Consider the following 22,969-nt stretch of genomic DNA (forward strand, 5'->3'; position numbering starts at 1 on the left):
GTCTCCCGCGATGAGTCTACTGACTCCATGGAGATACACGTAATAATAATAGGTATTGGAAGCAAAGAGGTTATGGTTCCCTTGTATTAAACTTTGAACAGGCCACATATGGACTACTGTGTGCAGATGTGGTTGCCTGCATTTCAAGGGGATGAGGACGTACCGGAGAGGGTACAGATCAAGATTTACTAAGCTAGTGTCAGGTGGAATGTCAGATATGAGGAGAGATCGATGGAATGCAACTTGCAGAGCATTGTGAACAGAAGAAGGTGAGGGGGATATGACTGAGAAACATAAGTTGGTGAGGGGGGGGTGTTATCAGATTAATGAAGTGGTGATTTATCATAGAATAGAGAGAGACAAGAGTAGAACAAGATACATCCCTGGATGCTATATAAGGAGGGTGTGAGCAAGGGAGTGAGAAGCAGTTTCTTTGAATGGAAAGTGACTGGTATATGGAATGCATTGCCTAAGAGTGTAGTGAGTATAGAAACTGAATGCATTTAAGGCATGGTTTGATGATCTTTTTTGAATGAGAGAGGGATCTCCCATAATGAGTCCTTTGAATCCATGGAGGTCAGATGTTAATCATAATAGATCTAGCAGTAATGTAGCTCGTGTTACAAATTGCAAGACAGGTTGATAAATGACAAAGTTAACATAAAATAATGTACTATAACGCATACAGACAAAAAATACTAGCTATGGTGGTGGGCAGTAAAATACATTAGAATGCCTAACGTATTTTAAATTTGCATTATTAATATGTTAAATTATAATATATGGATAACTAAGTTTATGCAGATATTTTTACATATGTTCCAACAATCCACATCAAACTGTCATACTCATGAAAAGGTGAATAAAACTATTTTTAAACCAATCACACAGACTGATGTAAGCTTTAGACAACACCAAACCTGTAAGTTCCATAATAATCATCATCTCTTCACTGTTATCTCATTTTCTCCTTAATATGCCAGACTCAATGTTCCTGTCACACCTGAGTAATCTGCTTTACATAAACCTAATTAAATGTTATGATAGTGCAGTTAATCCTACCTTCCTATAATCCTATTTTTATTGTGCAATGCCTAACAAATGCATGTTCCTACAGTGATTTGCAGGATGAGAAACCCTATCACCTCTATACAAGACTGACTCACTATTAGTTGAAATAACTATTATAAAGATTATATTATATATATATTATTATTATTATTATAAATCCTAGATAGGATTCAAACTTAGTTTCTTTTCTTTTTTTTTTTTTTTTTCTTCCAATCTAATACTAGCCCTAGCTATGGAGATATTTCTTTGTGACTGGCATCTTAGTTTTAAACAAGAGGTTTTCTTTGTTTGACCTTCACTAATTTTTTTAAAAAAATATAATGCTACATCTGTATTTTCTTAAAGTTAAAAAGATTTTGTTTAGAAAGTTATTTTTTATTAAATAGAAATATTCTCGTCATAACATTTCACCCTAACTGTTTGGAATTCATGTTATAACATTTCTGATGTATATTACTTTGCATTTATGTATGTAAAACTAATAAAAAATTGCCAGCGTGGTTGGCCGAGTGGTTAAGATGATGAAGGTAGTTGTGGATGGAAACTTGTAGAGAAGATGCCCTCCCTTGATGAGTCTTTGGACTCCCTGGAGGTGTTACATAATAAAAATAATTATTATTGAAGATTAAATTCCAAAACTATTGAATCACTAAGTCTCAGAACACAGTGATACCTTCTAATGTTGAGAATGTGTGTTCTGGTTATGTTTTATCAGTAATTATGGGGACAGACATATGGGAATGAAGAATAATCATTAGAAAAGAAATGGTAATTCGTGCTGATGGAAACGATTGAGTAGAAAATGACAGAAACAATGCAGGTCTGATTTTATGGTTTCCCTTATGGTGTAATATTTTGATATACAGTTTTGTTTTATTGCAATCAAAATACAGTTGCAAGAATTTTGTATCTTTGTAACTAATTAGATTCTTCCTATTGTGGAGTATCAGAATATGGATTTAGATGGTAGTGGTAAAATATATCAGAAATGTAACTGTTTGCTGAACAATCTATAATATACTTTGTGAATAAAATTGTGCAATTCTAGTAGACACAGCAAGCACTATGATCAGAAACTATATTCTTGCATAAGATACAAGGAAAAGAATATTATAAAAATGTTCATTAAAAATTACATTGACTTTAAAAATAAAACAAGATATTTTTATTTTGTTTTAGAAGATTAATATAGAAGGGAAGATGTGTTAAAGTACAGTAAAAGGAGACGATATTGCCAAAATCTTATATGCTAGGGAGTTCAACTACACTATTCTGCTTCCTAGAGTCCTGAAGCCGCTTCATGAAGTTTGTGATTGTCTGTGAAAATACTAGTGATGGTGGTCAAATATCCCAGATTATCAAACTTCCATTACTTTTTAACTTTTAAGGGTGGAATGTACAAAAACATTATTTAGTAGATTGATCCTAAAACACTACAAATACTGTTAAGTATTGTTATTTTTTTTCCAACCCATTTATGTTTATAGCAACATGAATCGATTTTGTGTAAATAAGTTATCACAGCCAACAACAGGAAGAGAAACCAGAAAAAGAATGAGGTATTTTTTCTATAATACGTTAAATAAGGATTAATGGAAAATGAGAAAAAAGGTAGTATGCTGTGAAAGAGGAAATGGTGAGAAAGAGACAAATTCTTTTCTCAAGTGTCATGTGTGCTGTCTTAAGGACTTTTGCATTAACTTGATATTAGTATTGTGTACGTATTTTACATGTAATAATTTTCTGTTCTAATTAAAGGAATAAATGTATGCTAAAATATAAAGTGTGCATCTTATCCATTTCTGTTTTAAGTGGTTTCCAGCACATGTACATAAAATGGAAATTATGAAATTAATATTCTGACTTGACAAAGAAAATGAAATGTGTACAAAGTACATAAATGAAAAGCAAATCAAGAACTACTGAAAATAATTTTTTAAACTATGAAGAAGAGAAACAAGCTGAAAATTTTTAAAATCACACCAAACTATTTTTGATATCAGTATACTGAGTCCATAACACACAGAACCTTCAATCCTGAAGTATATATGTCCAGTGATGATGTCAATGCATCATAATTTATGACTGGGAATTGCCTCAGAAGTAAGTCACAAGAATATGAGTGATTTTCAATAGATATGGAACTAAAAAGGTATATGAAATATTGCTTCACTTGAACACAGATTATTTACTGAAAGAGAAAATACTACATGGTACAATTCACTAAGAAATTGTTCAAAATAGCTGCCATAACACTTGTTTGATTAAGAGAAGTACACTTTTACAAAAACTGCAATGTCATTAGCAGATCCTGCAGCAATCAAGATTCATGAAGTAGTTCTCTACTGTATACTCATAAATCATGTTTTGTATATAACTGTATGTAGAAATCTAGCAGGATGAGATTTAATTCAGAATAATGAAATTGCTAATTCATTAATCGAGGATCTGCTCGTTAATGAGATATTCCTAGCAAACCGTTGAGGCACATCCAGCATACTGGTAATGCATTTCTGTGTTCACAGAGAAATATAGCATGTTTCAAATTAAAGTACCAATATTGAGAGAGAGAGAGACCCTCAAACTTGGTGGGTACTCTAACCAGATCACAGGGAAGTGATTTTGACAATAAAAAAAAATTAATTCAAAGATGACCAATGGAGAAAATATGGTGCTATGAGCTGGAGAAAATTACATCAATGTGAACTATATGGTATGCATTTGTAAAATGATTGATGTTCATTTTACCCATAACATCCTGCATTAACACAGCAGTGTTGATGCAAGATCAAGCACGTTCCCACATGGGATGTAGTAATCAAGTTGCTCATTTTCTATGAAATGGCCACTATGTTTACTAGACCTTAACTGTTGACTTTTGACTTTGGAGTTACCTCAAAAGCATGGTGTATTGGAACAAAGTCCTTGACCTGGCAAATTTGAAAGACAAAAATCATACATCATGTGTGAGACCTTTTGATGGCTCAATTGTTCTACTGTAGACCATGCTATATGGCAGTGTCAGCTATTGGTCCTGCACAAAGGCCTACACACCGGAAGTCATCTCCCCTGATCATCTGGACCTCCTTGAAAGCTCCTTACAGCATGTTAGCTCTATGTGATTTTTTTTTGTATCACATTATATGAAATGTGTGAAATACACATCATCAAATAACTTCATTTGTCATTAATTCTGAATAATTTTACAATCTTATACCATCTGGTTCACATTAATGTAATTTTTTTTCTACTCACAGTACCATATTTTTCCTAGTGATCATTTTGAGATTTTCTTTCTTTCTTTTTTTGTCAAAATCTCTTCCCCATGATCTGCTTAGGGTATCCCAAAGTGTGAGGGTATTTTGTCTACTGGTGCTCTCTACAGATTGATCTGAATAGGGATACTTTATTTGTATTCTTAAATACAAATAAAGTATTTGTATTTAAGACTACCTTTACTTGCCCTCTTTAAGAATACCTTGTATTCTTAAAGGGCAAGAAATTCTTTGAAAATTTAGCATAACATGCTAAATTTCCAAAGTGTTAACATCACCTGTCAGATGTGAAAAGATGTTTATTGATGCACAGCCAGTCCAATTGTTTAGTCATTAATAATACCACATTGCATGTTAACACGAAAACTTTTCTTTTCACTTTAGGCTTGTTGCATCTGCAACACTTCAATGTAAATAATCTATTTTTTTGGTTTGTTAATTGGTCCTTTCATTTTTAGTTTTCAATTCTTGACAATCAAGTTATTCTTTCTGAATCCATTCTACATGTGTTTATTCTATTCCATCTCTTCTTTGTTCCTTCATTTATGAGTTGTAATTCACATCTTTCATAACTTTTAATTTTTTATTCTATGAAATTTTGCTTTTATTAACTTTTTATCTTAATGTTTTTTTCACACGTGGTACTTATCTACTGCATTTTATGTTTCCATTCTTGTTTCACATGCATAAGTTAATAATAGCTGAACTACTGATTTATAGATTTTTACTTTTGTCATATCTTATCTTCTACATGGTCAAATTTAAATGTTGAGAGTTTATTTTTCACTTGGTATAATAAGTTTAGTTTAATCCTTTATCCAAGTGTGAGCAAACAAAGTTTGTGCCCGAATGTATCTTCAGGACTGGGGGTAAGGTAGTGCAACACCGGGAAACTCGTTGCAAAAGGTAGATCAAGCTAACATCACTCCTATCTCAGTATCTCCCATAATGCAAAACACATCTCCTTGCGGATATGTATAACGTTATGCATTAAGGGAAGGGCCACTACCCATACCGGTTTAGACCTTTATTGAGGGCTCTTCAGTGGGAGACAGGCCCAGAGTTAGAGATACGAGGCAGAAGCAATAGCGAGGTCATCTTTACCTATAGGAGTTGCCAAAAGGTGTGCCACCTTTTTATTAAATTACTTTCGATTTAGAGAAAGATGCTGAAAGCTTATTTTTCACTTGGTCAGACTATAATAAATTTAGTTTAATCCTTTATCCAAGTGTGAGCAAACAAAGTTTGCGCCTGAAAGTATCTTCAGGACTGGGGTAAGGTAGTGCAACACTGGGCAACTCGTTGCAAAGGTGGAGAAAGTTCTCATCACTCCTATCTCAGTATCTCCCATAATGCAAAGCACATCTCCTTGCGGATATGTATAACGTTATGCATTAAGGGAAGGGCCACTACCCATACCGGTTTCAACCTTTATTGAGGTCTCGTCAGTGGGAGCCATGCCCAGTAGTGGAGACACCAAGACAGAAGCAATGAGAGGTCATCCCAACCTATAGGAGTTGCCAAAGGGTGTACAACCTTATTATTAAATTACTCTAGATTCAGAGAAAGATGTTGAGAGTTTATTTTTCATTTGGTTAGACCATAATAAATTTAGTTTAATCCTTTATCCAAGTGTGAGCAAACAGAGTTTATGCCTGAAAGTATCTTCAGGACTGGGGTAAGGTAATACAATGATCAGTAAGGGAGTACCGGTTTCAACCTTTATTGAGGTCTCGTCAGTGGGAGCCATGCCCAGTAGTGGAGACACCAAGACAGAAGCAATGAGAGGTCATCCCAACCTATAGGAGTTGCCAAAGGGTGTACAACCTTATTATTAAATTACTCTAGATTCAGAGAAAGATGTTGAGAGTTTATTTTTCATTTGGTTAGACCATAATAAATTTAGTTTAATCCTTTATCCAAGTGTGAGCAAACAGAGTTTATGCCTGAAAGTATCTTCAGGACTGGGGTAAGGTAATACAATGATCAGTAAGGGAGTACAGTGATGAGATCTTTCTCCACCTTTGCAATGAGTTGCCCAACGTGTTGTACTACCTTACCCCAGTCCTGAAAATACTTTCAGGTGCAAACTTTGTTTGCTCACACTCGGATAAAGGATTAAACTAAACTTATTAGAAATTTAAATATCCCGATATTTTGTTAGCCTCCACGGATTGTTCTTTTATTTCACTCTGTGTTACTATTTTTCACTGTTACCGTGTTACCATTTTCACTGTTAACAGTTATTCTAGGCATTTAAATTACATTACTTGTTCGGAGATTTTTTTTCTATTCCAATTTACATCATGGTGTTCCTTTTCAAGGCAAAATAACTATAATATAGAAGATGGATGCTTCCTTACTGAAAACTGAGAAATTTGAGAGAGAGAGAGAGAGAGAGAGAGAGATGGAAATAATACGCATCTATAAAAAATTTCAGATATATTAGATAACGAAGGTTTGACAAAAACATGGGAAAATGAACCTCCCATTAGAGAAGAGGAAGAACTTGCTAAAAATATGAAAATTGGAAAACCATCAGGTAATGACAGAATTTATACTCAGATGACAAAAAACACGAGGAAGAGCAGAGATTATGCAATCAAATTTGGGCTACTAGCATCTTGCCAATGCACTGGGTGAAGACAATCTTTATAGCAATCCATAAAAATTAATAAAGCACCAGAAAATATAAAAACTATATAACAATACCATTAATCTCAAAAACAAGTAAAATCATTGGAAGACTAGATCACAGACACCTTATTGAGAAATCAAGAGAATTCAATAGCCCTACTTTATTGACTACACTAAAACCTTTGAGTAAAGTGGAAACTGATGTGAGAAATAATGTCAAAGTCTGGCTTTCCCCATCATCTTATCCAGTTAATAAGTCAACTTTACAACAATAACCAAACTGGAAGAAGTGATAACACATTATCAGATTGGTTATGTTTACAAAAAGGAATAAAGCAAGGATGTATACTACCTCCTGGACTCTTCAATCTCTATGATGAGGAAATCATGAAGAGATCTTCGGATGACTGGAATAGAGGCATATTGATAGGCAGCTCAAGAATTGATAACTTAAGACATGCTGATAACAGTACTAATAACAGAAAATAAAAAGCACATGATTGAACTCCTTGGAAGAACAAAATGAGATAGCTTGACATATGGACTCAAGATCAATATCAATAAAACAAAGTCAGTGATCAACAGAAATACTTCAGGACTGCTTACTAATTTAGATAAAGTTAATACGTTTATCTATCTGGACTCACTGCTCTCTGCCAATGGGAGTTATATGAAGGAAGTAAGAAGACAAATTTCCATGGAAAGATATCTTCAACTGGCAGAGAGCAAGTTATTAGTCGATCTCTGGCATGGGTAAGTGGGTTTTCCCCCCTCTGGAACAGTTTTTTTTGTCTCGTAAACTCAAGAAAATCGAAACATCTGACCTCCATAGAGTCAGAGACTCATTGTGGGAGGTACACACTATTGGACACAATGCTCATCCAACCGTGCTTTAAAATGATTCAATGTGTCTACATTCGCAACACACTTAGGAAATGCATTCCGCTCACGAACAACTCTCCATGCAAACAACCTGCGGCTCATACTCTCTTTATAGTTTCCAGCGATGGCCTCTTGTTCTACCTCCCTCTCCCATTTTATGAAAAATTTCTTCCATGTAAACCTGATAACAACCCCTGACTAAGCGTATATGTCTCAGTCATATACCCCTACCTTTTCCTCTTATTATGCCTGATCAATGATTAGGGATTATTTATTGCTGTTATTATTCAGTCCACACAGCACACAATGCCCAATAAAAGCAATATGTAAATATCATGTAAATCGCCATATCTATATATAATAGTTACATAAACTTAAGTTTATAATGCCTGCCTTATATTATTATTATTACGGGTATCTCCATGGAGTCAGTAGACTCATCGCGGGAGACCCAAGCTAGCAAAACAATATCTGTCATATCTCTTCTTGAATTCATTTACAGATGAAGAGCTCACAACAAAGTCAGGCAATGAATTCCACTCATTCACCACCCTCCAGGCAAAAAACCTTGTTCTGCTCAAGGAGCTATATAAGTTTGCCTAGAGGAGACTTTTATAAATTTTCATGGTGGGATTCAAATGCACAAGCTGTTGTTGGAGAGAGGGTATGCTATCACTTGGCCAGGCATGCATTACCTTCAATAATGATATAACAATCTTAATTAAACATTGTTACAGTCAGAAAACATGGAAGTTCAGCAGGAAGGCAGAGTTGAGAGAGGTAGTAAATTCAAAGCTATCTGATAAGATAAAAGCCAACAGGAAAAAAATATAGTTGTTGCTGAGAGAGATTGCAAAAGGGGATATGGATGGCATAATATTGATGACTTAGCTCAAGGGCACAGTACATTATTATGGAAGACTTCAACAATGGGAACAGGAGTGGAAGACAGAAAAGGTGGAACAGGGAGAGAAGTAAGAGAATTCATACAGTTACTGAGAAATAATTACCCAACACAAACTGTCATATAAGGGAACCTAGAGTTTGAGTTGGATCTGATGACAGCATCAGAATATATCCATAACCAAGGTAACTTTGCCTCTGGCTAAGGATTGTGATAATGCAATCTTCACCGAGTGGCAAAGCATGTGGAATTTTCTATCAAGGAGGAGTAAATGTGCAACTATGTAACTGGTTATTATAGCAAAATCTCAGGAGACAGCTTCAAGAACTGCTATGTTTTAGAAACTTCAAGGGAATGGTGTTAATTAAACTTTCCACTTAAGGAAAGCAGCAGTAACAGATTGTAATCCTAGGGTCAGGAGGATAATATATATACACGAGGGACGTCCAGAAAGTAAGTTCCGTTTTTAAATATTTTCAGTGCAGTGTTGCGATTGCAATGGTGCGCATGCACCATTGTGATCAACAAACCAGTGAAGTTTGTTGATTCCTTAGCAAACTGTTGCTGATATTTTCAGACATTCTCGTAGTGTGTACGCTTCTTGGTGTGCGTATATAATGTCTAAGAAAATCGAATAGCCTGCTGCATTTATCGGAAATTGTGTGCATGCTGGGTGCCGAAGTTGCAGAACAACACAAAGTGAATCGGCTGGGTTGGAATTTTTGACACATTACCATGAGGGTAATAAATTTAGTTTAATCCTTTATCCAAGTGTGTGCAAACAAAGTTTGCGCCTGAAAGTATCTTCAGGACTGGGATAAAGTGGTACAACACTGGGCAACTCCTTGCAAAGGTGGAACCTTGCTTCACCTTTGCAAGGAGTTGCAAAGTTGTACAATCCTGAAGATACTTTCAGGCACAAACTTTATTTGCACACACTTGGATAAAGGATTAAACTAAATTTATTATAGTCTGACCAAGTGAAAAATAAACTTTCAACATCTTTCTACCATGAGGATGGCGATGCTTTCCTGAGCAGACTTGTCACCGGGGACGAGACTTGGGTGTCGCATGCAACTCCAGAATCCAAACAACAGTCCATGGAGTGGAGGCACACCTCATCACCAGTCAAAACGAAATTGAAGATACTGGTTTCCACTCGGAAAATCATGTGCACTGTGTTTTGGGAGAGACGAGGAATTTTGCTGGTAGACTTCTTGGGTCAAGGCTCCACAATCAAAGTGAGTATGTACTGCCAAACCCTTAAGAAACTGTGTCGTGCGATCCAGAATAAATGACATGGTATGCTTACCAGGGGAGTTGTTTTGATTCATAATAACGCTTGCCTACACACAGCCGGCATAACACAACAACTTCTTGCCACCTTTGGCTGGGAACAATTTCATCATCTCCCAAATAGTCCTGACCTTGCACCAAGCGACTTTCACCTGTTCAAACATCTGAAATCTCTCCTTGGTGGCCAGCAATTTCAAGACAATGACGAGGTGAAAGAAGCAGTCAATACATGGTTTGTCTCAGAGGCAACAACCTTCTAAGACAAAGGTATAAAATTCTTGGTGCCCCCCATTATGATAAGTGCCTCAACAATGGCGGAAATTGTGTAGAAAAGTAGTGAAAGATGTCTACTTTAATTTCCAATAAAGTTTTTTTTTTGTAAATATATTTTTGTTTCTCTGACAGCCCATTGGAACTTACTTTCTGGATGTCCCTTGTATATATGTAAATTAACTCAAAGTTTATTCTTGTAGCCATATTCCTTTAAAGTTAAATAGTGCACAGCATTCATAGTAAAAATGTAAGAAATAAAAACAAATTTTAGAGGAAATTAATTTAATTATTCCTCAATATTTTGATCTCCACATTGATATCTTTTGGAGTATATTTATGCTAGATACATTGGATATCACTGCTATAATCACAGTAGTAAGCTACAGCATTCTACTTATGTTGTTAACCATTATAATAACTAGTGTGAAGGGAAAAAAAAGACAATTGCACCAACAAAAGACAGGAAACTGCAATGGTTAAAGAAAATAAAATGTCAAAATTGTAGGTTGACTCAAGTTCTATTTTGGTATGTCTCGTGAAATAAATCCTGCAAATGTACACTCATATTGAACATTTATATATGAATGTAAATTTTTATATATTTACATTATCATTTTAAGTAGATCATACTTTGGCATGGCCAAGACTTGGCCATGCCAAAATATGATGTATGTATGTATGATGACTATGCAATTAGAACAATTTTTCGTAGGAGGTAACAATATAAATTAAAGATAAGAAATTATATTCTTGGTTTAACAGTTTCGTCTATCTCAGAGGTAACAACAGCAATTAATGCTGATATAGATAAACAAGTTGAGAGTCCTCCTGATTAATAATGATGCCTCCGAAGTACCTCTTTTTTTATTTTAACTACTATCCATAAAAAGTTGACCTATAGTACATTAGTACCATGGATGGAGCAAGGATTTTTCTCCCATTTTTTTTTACATAGTCTGGAAACCATGCTCCAGAGACAAAACATGTAACATTTTCAAGCCACTTCAGGCCTTCAATAAGCAGAGCCTTGATGTAGCTGGGTGATGAAATTCATTTTCCACCTAAAGACAATCACAAACATCCATGCCCATAGTGGGATTTGAACTCGCAGCCTGCTGGGTGAAGAGCAGATATGTTAATCACTTAGCTAACCAAGCTGGCTGTTGAGAGAACAAGGGGACATTCACCCTTTAATTAGAAATGATGTGGATTTGATTCTCATTATGGCATGCTACTGTATAATTACTGAAATCAGGTGGGATCTGGTTGGAGATAGTAATGTCAGGAAACACAGCAGCAGAGAAAACAGAAGTATCAGTTCTTGAACCATCAGTATAGATGGGCAAGAAATCAGAGCAGGCTGCTCTGTGTGCATTAAACAATTGCAGGTAGACAGATGGAGTATGAGACTTCTGTAGTTGACAAAGTGAGAGGTTACAGGATGGAGTGCAAACCTGTCATGGAGGGATGCTGTATGTTTGGTGTAGGCAATGTTGTCAACATTAATGCCAACAGCTTGCACAGTCTCTTTAACACACACATACCAAAAGGACATGATAGTCTGATGGGCATGATATTGAGCTTCCCAGTATCATGTAAGGTGATCTGGAAGACTATCTTTAGGGCATAATTAAGAGACAACTGTTTCTGTCTAAGTGATAGAGCCAGTTCATTTGTTTCAACATAAAGACTTTGAAAAATATGTGTAAAAGGCACCAGTAGCTATCCATACATCTTGATGATGGATGGATCCAACCATTGCAGGTTATTCTACTTTGCAGAACCATAGACTTGAGACTCATAATCCAGCTTTGAATGTATAAGCACATGATAAAAGACAAAGCAATGAAGATTGATCTACACCCCAGTCAGTAGGGGATAGAGTGTGAAGGAGATTCAGTGCCCTCTTACACTCTCTTAGTTGACAAATGTGTGTAAGGAACATAGGTTTTTCTGTGAAAGATGAGTTCCCAAGAACTTGGCTTCTGTTGCTACTGGAATAACAGTTTGTCCCATTCTTAATTCAGGATCTGGGTGAAGAGTGAATTTGGCAGAAGTGTACACAGAGACACTTTCTGTTGAAAATACCCATTACTAAGAGCCCATAGAACACGATCAACTGCTTGCTGAAGTTGTCTTTCAATTACCCTTATGTTATGAAAGCGACAGTAAATTGTGAAGTCATCAACATATAGTGCATTATCTACAGTGGGAAGAAGCTGTTCAATAATTGAGTTAACTCTGATAGCAAACACTGTCACACTTAAGACAGAGCCTTGGGGAACACCCTGTTCTTAATAAGGCTGAGATAGCATACTTCCCAACAACAGGAAGGTGTTCTCTGAGAGAACACCTTCCTGTTGTTCGTTGCTTTCTATAGCAGAGAAGTCTGGCATTAACTATTTTCTCTAGCATCTTACAAAAACAGCTAGTCAGTGCAACAAGTTGATAATTATTTGCTTGTGATGGATCCCCATCACAGTGCTCAACATCGATCTACAATGTGTCCTAAACACTGATCTCAATCCCACCCTTTAGTGGAGCGATAACAACTTAACCATCTTCAATGATTCCAAAACACAGTTGTCTTTTTACTTGCAAAAAAGAACTTTACATCTTTTCTTACCTCCAATAATGCTCAAGAGACCAGATCTCTCTCTCCTTCCCTCTCTCTCTCATTTTATCTCTTCTAGGACTAACTCTTACCTCTAATCTTACCTGGAAAAATCACACTTCAGAGCATCTTCAGCTTCCAAAAAACTTGGAATTCTTTTTTTTACTTATGATGTTACTTTTCATCTATCATGAAATGAATACTACACCTAATGTGAGGACAGCGTTACAAGGTTGGAACACTGTTCTCCTCACATTTGATGTGGCATACATCTAAAACCTCCCTAAAAATTATTTATTTTTAGGCTCTTCAAGAAGAATATCAACAGATTACTTCGCTTTTGATCTCTGCCTGCACATGAAACTGATTTGCTTTTTTCTGATTTTTATTTTCCTTATATTACTCCCAATCATCAAAGGCTTGCAGCCTTTGTTGATTGCAAGTAATATAAGGAAAATAAAATCCTTCTGGTTATTTTCTTTCTGAGTTCTGCTGGCTACCTAATAATTTCCAAAGTTATTACTTCAAACATTCAAAATATTCTTATCTTCAGTTTTTAGATCACTGTTATGATCGATGATTCCTTTTATAGCACCATGTTCCATTTCCATGCTTTCTAAGTAATTTTAAAACACTGCCACCTTCATGATATTTATTTCCCCTCATTACTTCAAAAAATTTCCAGTTACTTTTGTTTAGCTACATTTTTGCATATAACTTAGCTTTCTCACCTTTTTCTCTATATTCTCAAAGAGCACATATTGACTTATTAGCTAGGAATTTTGACCCCCCCCCCTCCAAGAATAGCTAGCTTCTTTAATTTCCCATGTTTTTCATGGAGTTTTTATTTTTTTCTATCCTTTCACATACCACCACATGCTTCCCAGGCTGAGTCAATCAATCATATTCTTGAAATTTTGCCACAATCTAAAGTTTGGTTTCTCAAATTTTACAATGAGTGGTAAAATCATTCTTCAGTTTTCCTCAGTAATACTTAAGAAACAACTCTAAGAGTTCTTTGAATCTTTTCAAGGTAACAATCATTAAATCTTAAAAATGCTTTCTCTTACAAGATGACAAATGACAAGATATCAAGTGAAAAGGATGATATAAAAATCAAAACAGAAACTAATTAATTAAAAAAAAAATTAAATAAATACAGTTATCTTCTCCAATGATTGGGCAGAGATAAAGAAGAGAAGCTTGGATATACACTACATCTTCCTCTGAATTATTAATGATTAAAAGAAAAATAAATCTACTTATTCAGTAATGACTTGGATGGAAAGACCTAAATATGAATATAAAGAACCTGTATATGAGAGACCAGCTAAAGATGAAAGGGTTCCCCCCCAACCATGAGAAATTTGGGATTTTTCATCATGCAAGGCAAACTAGACAGAGAATATGTGCAATTGGCAGACATATCATATTAAGAAAAAAAAAAAGAGAATTGACTGCCTTATCATGGCATTGGTTAAATTTATGTAGTGTTAAGTTTCTTGGCTGTGAGAGGACACTGGAAAAAGTGTGCACATACCCTACCATTAAATAGTAGGGTATGTGCATAGGGTACATAGAATCAAAACTATTTCACTTCCCTTCTTAAGAAGGGTATTCACCTCTGTTTTTAGAGAACAGTAATATTAATGCCCCGAACTGCCACATAACATCTATGTTACATGATGAATAGCATTCTGTAGTAAAAATATTGTTTAATAATAGGGAAGGCAACTGGCTTAGATAGCATCTCTAGAATTTATACAAAATGAACCCCAAATGGGATTTAACAATTAACTAGTAAGTATAATGATAAAGGAACACTTTCAAGATTCTTTATGAGATAAAAAATAAATAGCTATTTTCAAACTGGTTTTGTTGGATTGTCTTTAATTATGGCTGAAGCAACTAATGCTACAAGACCAGTGCATTAAGTCTGTAAATTGCAAGTATTCTTCTGGTCAGACTGCCTTGCAAGATGGAAAACCTGAGTTTCCAGGAGATAAAAATTCACCTTCAGTTGAAAAGATATTAAAAAAAGATTCTTCACATCCCAGATGAGATTTGAACAGAGATTTTTAACCCAAGGGTATCACCGATGGTGAATGAGTTATGGCAACTCTCAAACATGAGAAATACCCCACTTCTCACTATAAGCTATCAACCCAATGCTTCATTAAGCACTTGTCTGAAATCTCTTGAAAGATTCTGCAAGATATCCATGGAACAGGCCAGACAGCTTTAATAGAGGTTTTCTAATCAGGTGCTGATTTTGACTACTTATACTGAAAATGGTTTTGATAAATGCCTAAAAACAAAATCATTTATGGATCCCCTGGAAACTTAACAATGTTTGGAGAGAGAAAGGATCTTACATTGAAATTCAAAAGGATCATCTCCTCTCCCTCTTGCAAATGCTAATCTTATATACTCCAGTGATTCCAAAAGGTAAATTTCATGCGATAAAAAATCTTCACAAGAATGTGTGCTAACTCCATTGCTTTATTTGATCTTTACACCCATAACATTCCCACAACTATCCTGATATATGCAATGACTAATTATATTCACTGCAAGTTTCAGAAAATATATCATTGATTTGAATGAAACTTAAATCTGCTTTCCACTTAAATAACAGCCAATCTAACTTCAAATTCCTGATATGTACCCCAAAAGGTGTATAGGATATTCTGATAATGCTACATGAAAAGTTACATTATTACTAACTATTGACTAATTTTCCTCCAAATTAACTTCTTAACTGTTAAGACTCCAATATTATCAGATCTTATATTTCTTTCTTCTAAGGCACTTCTTACTTATCAAACCACTCTTGCTCTAGGTCTTTTTTTCCTGCCACCCTGGCAAAGAATACCTTTTTTTTTTTTAATTAACCTTCCTTTTTCATTCTGTTTAACTGACCATATCAGCTGAGATTTGTCCTGCTGACACATTCTTAAATTCTAACAATATCAAGTTCTTTTATCATTTTTTTATATCCTTGTTTTTTTTTTTTTTGAATACTACCATTGTGATATCTATTCACCTAATTTTTCTCAGAACTCTCATATCTGTGGTCTTCAGTCTTTGATCAAGTATTTTATTTTTGACCCAGCTCTCAGATCAATACGTTTGAACACCATCTTGTATATAGCTAGTTTGATATTTTGATTAATTTCTTTTATTCTGTATACATTTATTCATTTGACTTCCTACCATATCAGCTTTGCTAATTCTGTTGTCAATTTCCATATTAATTTTCCATCTCTTAAACTTTGTGCCTAAATAGCTGAGATGTTTTATTTGTTCTATAAGTTATCCATTCAGGATGCAGTTGATGTTTTCAATGTTTCTTCTTATTTTCACAGTCTTTGTCTTTTCATTGCTAATTTTTGTACCAAATTTATTGTAGTAGTTAGTCAATTTAGTCAACGAATTCTGCAGACTTGCACTAGATTTGTTTAGGAGAATAACATCATCTGCATCAAGTACAGAGCTGAGATTAGCATCGGTAATCTAGCTAACCTCTTAAAATCAATTTCTGAAATAACATGACAGAGAAAGAGAACAGAATCCCAAAGTACAGTTATGACTGTTAAGTAATGAGATTGATTTTTTTAAAGGACAGTCCTTTGAATAAAAGTAACAAACAAGTTTATAGTTTTGACTGCTAGAGTGTGTTGTAATTGCAGGTGCAACTTTCGAGTTGGGCGATTCAGCAGTTTTCGTGTGCCAACTATTGAAGTAAGAGTGTGCGAGTGGAGTGTGTAAGAAGTTGCATCAGAACTGATGAAATTTTACTGTAAATTAGGAAAAACTGCTACAGAAGTGTACAAAGACCTAAAAAAAGTTTACGAGTTGACTATCTGAGCCGTGCATAGGTGTTCCACTGGTTTTTAATGTTTAAATAGGGGAGGGAGTCCCTGGAGGATGAACCACACTGTGGATAGCCAATTTCTGCCTGGACAAATGAAAATGTGGTGAAAGCTAGAAAAATTGTTGCTCATAACAGGCAATAACAACTAGGCTAATCGCTGTACAGCTTGGTGTCAGTAAGGAAATGGCCAGATTTAATCTTAGAAAGAGATTTGCACAAGAGGAAGATTTATTAGAGGTTTGTGCTGCATATGGTGACACATGAACAGAGAGTGAGAGAGCACCGAGTTGCATGTTGTCAAAATTTCATCTACGCAGTTGATCAAGATTGCGATGTGTTGCAAAGAATTGTCACCAGTGAAGAAAGTGTTTTCAGTTGGATCTGGAAACAAAATGCCAGAGCCTGGAATGGCATGGAACTTCTCCTTGGCAAAAGAAAGTCAGGTTGCAAAAATTGTGTCAAGACAATGTCATTATTTTTTTTCCAATGCTGCTAGAATTATCCACCATGAATTTGTTTCTGAGAGTACCACAGTGAACAATCAGTATTATTTAGGAGTAATGCAATGTATCTATCCCTGCATGCAATGTGTGCTGCCTGTAAAGCAGTTTCTGGCTTTGAAGTCTATTTGTGTGATTGGACCCCCCCCCCCCAATTCATCAGATTTGGCTCCTGCAGACTTTCTCCTCTTCCCAAAGATGAAGTGTGCCTTGGAAGAGGAATGCTTCAGCAACATTGAGGACATTCAGCATGGTGTGATCCAGACACTGAAGGAGGTTCCTGTTCACGGCTTCCACCATGCCTTCAAATACCTATACGACAGTTGTAAATATTGTATGGAGTTGGAGGGAGATTATTTTGAATCTGTAACTGACAATTCTAAATATGGCTCTTTGTTTTGATATAATAATTGTTTTCTCATTACTTAATGGGCATACTGTATATATTAGTGCTAAATTAAAAACCTGCAATAATTTTTCCAAGAACTAACATACTCTTCAAGGGGCTAGCATGCTACACAAGTTTTGGCAACAGCATATTCCATAGAAGGATACTGTGTTCTAAAATGGATTAAAAACATTCATGCCTCAGTAGTTGAGATTAATTTTAATCAAAATGCGAGTTCTATTTCTGAAGAAATAAGATCGACAGCAACTTACTGGCTTGAAATTCTTAGTAAATGTACTTCACCATGGAGGGAAAGGGACTTCAAGCAGTCTGTTCAAAATTTGTTTGAACAGGTTGCTCGAACCCATTTAACAAATCACTGTTCTCAATTATTTGTTCATACAAATAATTGAGAACAGTGATTATTGAGAACTGTTGGGAAAATGTCAGATGAGACCTCTGACTTAAATGATGGTTGCTACTCCTGGATGTTCTAATATAGTTATTTTACACTTAAGCAGATCAGGAAAGGGACATGGAAGTTTCAATGGATGCTCTATAAATGGAAATGATATACCTGTGGAAATTTAGCCCAGTGTTTCTCGACTGCAGCCCAGTACTGGGCCCTGGCATCAATTATACTGGGCCGGGAGTTCTGGAATTTGTCATTTCAGTTTTCTAAGCATTTTCCATGAATAAATATTTTATTCTGGGGAGAATAATATTCGTGAATGTATTGAAAAGCTCAGATCCAGAACACCTAAATAACATCTGTGTAGCAAATATCAGTGACTAAGCTGCGTATTTTTAAACATGGAAGCATTCATGAATTATCGTTCATTTTCACACATCGAAAATTTTCAACATTCAGGAAAGGGAATGCCACTGTTTATGACCAGTCATAAAAATTTCCTGCAAGCTGATTGCAACAATAGGCAATGTATCCTCTGTTCTCAAAACTGAACGAAATAACATCTGGGTTGCAAATGTTAGTGACCAATCAGCAAGGAAGTATAAAGAAAAGTTTTCAACTGAAATTGAAGATCAAGGTAGTCTGTATCCGATTCTCAAATCTAGTATTACTGAATACTTTCTTCGCAAGTTCATATTGCAGTAAGTGCTTGTTTCGAAACCGGAGTGCCGTGATTTTTTTTAAAGTAATAGGCCTATAGATTTAAATTTTACTATGAATAAGAGACAAGGAAATTTGTTTAATTTTGATGTTAAGAAATCTCGTATTCGTATTCAAGGTGTTTGTGATGCAACAAATAGCAATTCATCCACCTTAAGCCTACAGAGCGATCTCCAGGATGTATAAAAGGAGGTGAAAACTATAAGTACACAGGAGAAAAAGTCTGCATTCACTCGTAAGTACTTATAATATTATAAATTTTTGGTGATCAGAATGGGATATGTCAGCACATATCAGCAAAAATTAATTTAATGATGTTGGCCTGAGGAAACTGCAATATGCTACAAGATTTCATTAGTTCAATGACTGATACCTAATTTATATGTAATTTTATATTTTCACCATGCCACACCGTATACATAAGTGTACTAATACTCTTTATGTTTATGCCATAATTAATTATTAATACTTATGTTAGTTTAGTGTATGAACTTTAAAATTGGAAAGGTATTTATGAGTAAATTTGTTGGGCCCTCGTCTTATTAAAAAAAAAAGAATTTAAAGGCTGCGGTCCACAAAAGTTGAGAACCACTGATTTAGCTTAAACCATAAAATACAACATTAATGACTGCTCTCTATACTCGTCTTGGAAGTTAAATATATATATATATTTTTTTTTACTATTAAACCTGGATTCAGATAATCGATAAACTGACAGGAATTTTATTATTATTCAGGATCACCATGATTCACATAACCCATCATGGGAGATCACAGTGTATCATCCACTCCTTAACATCATTCACTGTCTGCACTTTCGCAAATGTTGTGATTTCCATGGTCCTACTACCCAGGACTATTTTTTGAAAACAGTAGGTGCCTTCTTTGCTAGCAAGAAAAGTTGAATAAAAGGATACCACATCCATATGTCAGTGACATTGTTAATAAAGGCACCAGTATGTCATACCATCCCAAAAAAAGCACTAGTCCTACTCACTCTGTTAAGTCATCACTTCCTTTTGATTTCTTGTTCTTTCCCTTTTACCAAATGAAAAATCTCCATAGTGTGAATCCAGTTAATACTTTTCAACAGCTAAAATGTTTTGAACCCTACCTACTTCTTTGACCTCCATCCACCAGACACTGCAGATTACATGACCTCAATTTAACCTTATAGCCAATGGTTCCTAATACTTGTTATCCAGTTTTGTGCCCTCTCCAAAAGTTATATCACCTTCTTCAAATCCTGGTGATCAAAATCTAAACATGGTAATCCATACTGTGGTCTGAAGAGGGATTTTATAGGAACTACCATTTCAGTTGGTCAATGTCCTTCTCAGTATTTTAGCAATCCTGCTATAGTTATCTTCACTACATTCACAATATATGTCCTAAACTTTAGTTGGTTTAATGCACCTAAAGGTGCATTAAACCAACAACTCATTCATTCATTCATCTTATTCAAATATTCCTGAAGAGCAAAACATCAGTATTATTAATAATAACCTTTCCTAGCTTCACATCATCTGCAAAAAAACTGAATATTTTCCTGCAATCTAGTGACAGTATCACTGACATAAATATTGAACAGTAAAAAATCCCAATACCAAGTCCTGTGGAACCTTACTTGTAATTACCATCCTTCTCCCTTAATATTTATTTATTATTATCCAGGCCTCCATGGAGTCAAAAGACTCATCGTGGGAGGTCCTTCCTAAGAAACACAAAGTCTGTCAAAACTCATCAAGGGAAAGTCTCCCCCCCCCCAAGAAACAGTCTATTATACCACTCCTTAAAACTCATTGACCGTTCTCACTCTCACCACTCCATCAGGCAATGCATTCCATGTTTCAACCACCTTCCATGCAAAGAAACCACTCCTCACCCATTTGCTCACGGTTTCCTTTCGAAACTTCCAAGGATGGCCTCTTGTCATTACTCCTTCCTGCTGTTCAACCAAGGGAAAGAACTCCCCAGTGTCAACCCTGCGTCCACCTTTCAACAGTTTAAAAGTCTCAGTCATATCACCTCTCCTTCTATCCACCAAACTCTGCAGTCCACATTCCTCAGCCGATACTCATAACTAACATTGTACAGTTCTGAAACCATCTTTGTTATCCGCCTTTGTACCATTTCCACAGTTAATTTATCCTCTTCAAATCCTGGGGAGACCAAATCTGAGAACAATAGTTTAAATGTGGTCTGATCAGAGTCTTATACAACGGAATGATAACCCTTTTATCTCTGCAGGTCAGTGTCCTTCTCATTATTGCAGCAATCCTCTGTGTTACCTTCACCACCTTTGCAATATGTCCCCTAAATTTCAGGTTTCTATCAATCATCAACTCCAGATCTCTTGTCTCCTCTACTTCCTCCAGTATAACTCCTCACAACTATGAACTATTAGCCAATTCCAATCTAATCTACCAACTTGATACGTAAACCCATATGCTGCAACTTAAATATCAAAATACATACACACACAATTCTACTTATCATTTCTGCTAAATAAATTAATAAACCACTTATATGCTACATAAAGATTAAGCCATGTAAAAAAAAAAAAAAAATTGCTGACTGAAGGTAACTGCTTAATGCACTGCTATATCGTACTGAATGGATAACAACAGAATAGATATGATCACAGTTATATAAAACTAAAGCTTCATCAGATATACTACTGTAGTAGTCTGTTATAATTTAGTGAATTATTCAACAGATACATAACATTTTGAACATTAATGAAATGAATACACTGACCACCCACCTTGTAAATCCCATGGTTCTCAAAACAGGTAAGAAACATAGTCACTAAAAACAACTAAATTTAAAATCTACAGCATAACTTGATGTACATTATTAATAGGATGAAGCTTGAAATACAACTTTTACTCAAAGTAATTTAACTTTCAATGTAAATGTTAAGAATGGTCATGCTTTCACTTACTGATGTGCTCTGAATCATGTCTCTCAAAACCAGTTATATCTACATATAAGGAAAGACAGGGGGAAAAAAAATGATGACCTTGGGGGAATTCCCCATGGACTTAGTTCACAAGACAAGCTCTTGCTAAATCTTATTCAGAATTTCTATTCAGTAACCAGTAATCCTGAAAAACTGGCACTTCAACAGCAGAAACAAACTGCAGTGCTAGATTAAATTTAAAACTGCCTAGCAATTGTAAAGAGTTAGTAAGTTTAGTGTCACATGTTATCATAATATAGCAGTCCAATATGAATTATAAGTATAAAATTTCCAAGATCATAATCTTATATTTATTATATCATGATACTTTCTTCAAAGTACATTATATACTACAGGAAAGTAAATAACAAATAAACACACACAGCTCCAGAAATACCACTTAAATCTCTGGTCACACACACACACACACACAAAAAAAAAAAAACTCGCTCATAATATGAATTATGGTAAAAGGTGATGTGTGTGTGTGTGTGTGTGTGTGTATAACCACTGTTTCAATTTCAGCAACCAAGAGAAAATTTCTAATAGAATTTAAAACAGCTAAATTCAAGTCATCTGCAATAATTTGTCAGATCTGGCATATCTCTCTTTAATTTTGGCCACTAGTTCATTTTTTCCCCTTGCTAATCAATTACTAGTCTTCAATGACAAGAATTTGTTAATTTCCCTTTCTCATCTATCAAAGTACAATGCAACTGAGTTTTGGAGAGTAATTATGTAAACAAATGTTTCTTCTGATTTTTATCTCTACATCTCATTATAATGAATGGGTTTCTTTTCATTTGAAATATCAGAAGCTTCTAGAAGAAAACTCGCTATTGGAGTCACTGATTAACTTTGCTAATTTTTGTTTAACAATATTGGGTAACCAACACAAATTTTTTACACTTCATGTCATTTTGATACTGTTCTACTACTGGGTTCTATAAGTTTTTGAAAACAATATATGGTTTACTGAATTGAGCTTTACAATACAGTGGTACTCTCCTAAGCACAGTGACATGTATAAGAAGAGCTCCTGATTGGGATAAGTTTTCTAGGAATAATTAAATATATATGCGTAATTTTTTGAGTAAGAAAGGCTGTAAACGGTGTGCGCTATCAGTTTTATCACTGTGGGGGATTTTGTTTGCA

At 35.1% G+C, this 22,969-nt stretch overlaps 1 protein-coding gene across 3 annotated transcripts in view; it reads right to left on the minus strand.

Annotated features, from left to right (window-relative positions):
- Window positions 1-22,969, minus strand: part of ssp6 (PDZ domain-containing short spindle 6) — a 77,444-nt gene that overhangs the window by 38,651 nt on the left and 15,824 nt on the right. Inside the window, exon 1 of one of the 3 annotated variants that reach the window (XM_090396096.1) lies at window positions 21,617-21,666. The exons of the other annotated variants lie outside the window; for them this stretch is intronic. Coding sequence (XP_090252222.1) covers window positions 21,617-21,655 — 39 coding nt within the window. The 5' untranslated portion in view covers window positions 21,656-21,666. Of the gene's footprint in view, window positions 1-21,616; window positions 21,667-22,969 lie in introns of those variants that run through there. 3 annotated transcript variants of the gene reach the window in all.

This window comes from Typopeltis vanoorti, chromosome 7 (genome assembly GCF_054136105.1).
Source record: "Typopeltis vanoorti isolate ZY-2024b chromosome 7, IOZ_Tvanoo_1.0, whole genome shotgun sequence".
Taxonomy (NCBI): Eukaryota; Metazoa; Arthropoda; class Arachnida; order Uropygi; family Thelyphonidae; genus Typopeltis; species Typopeltis vanoorti.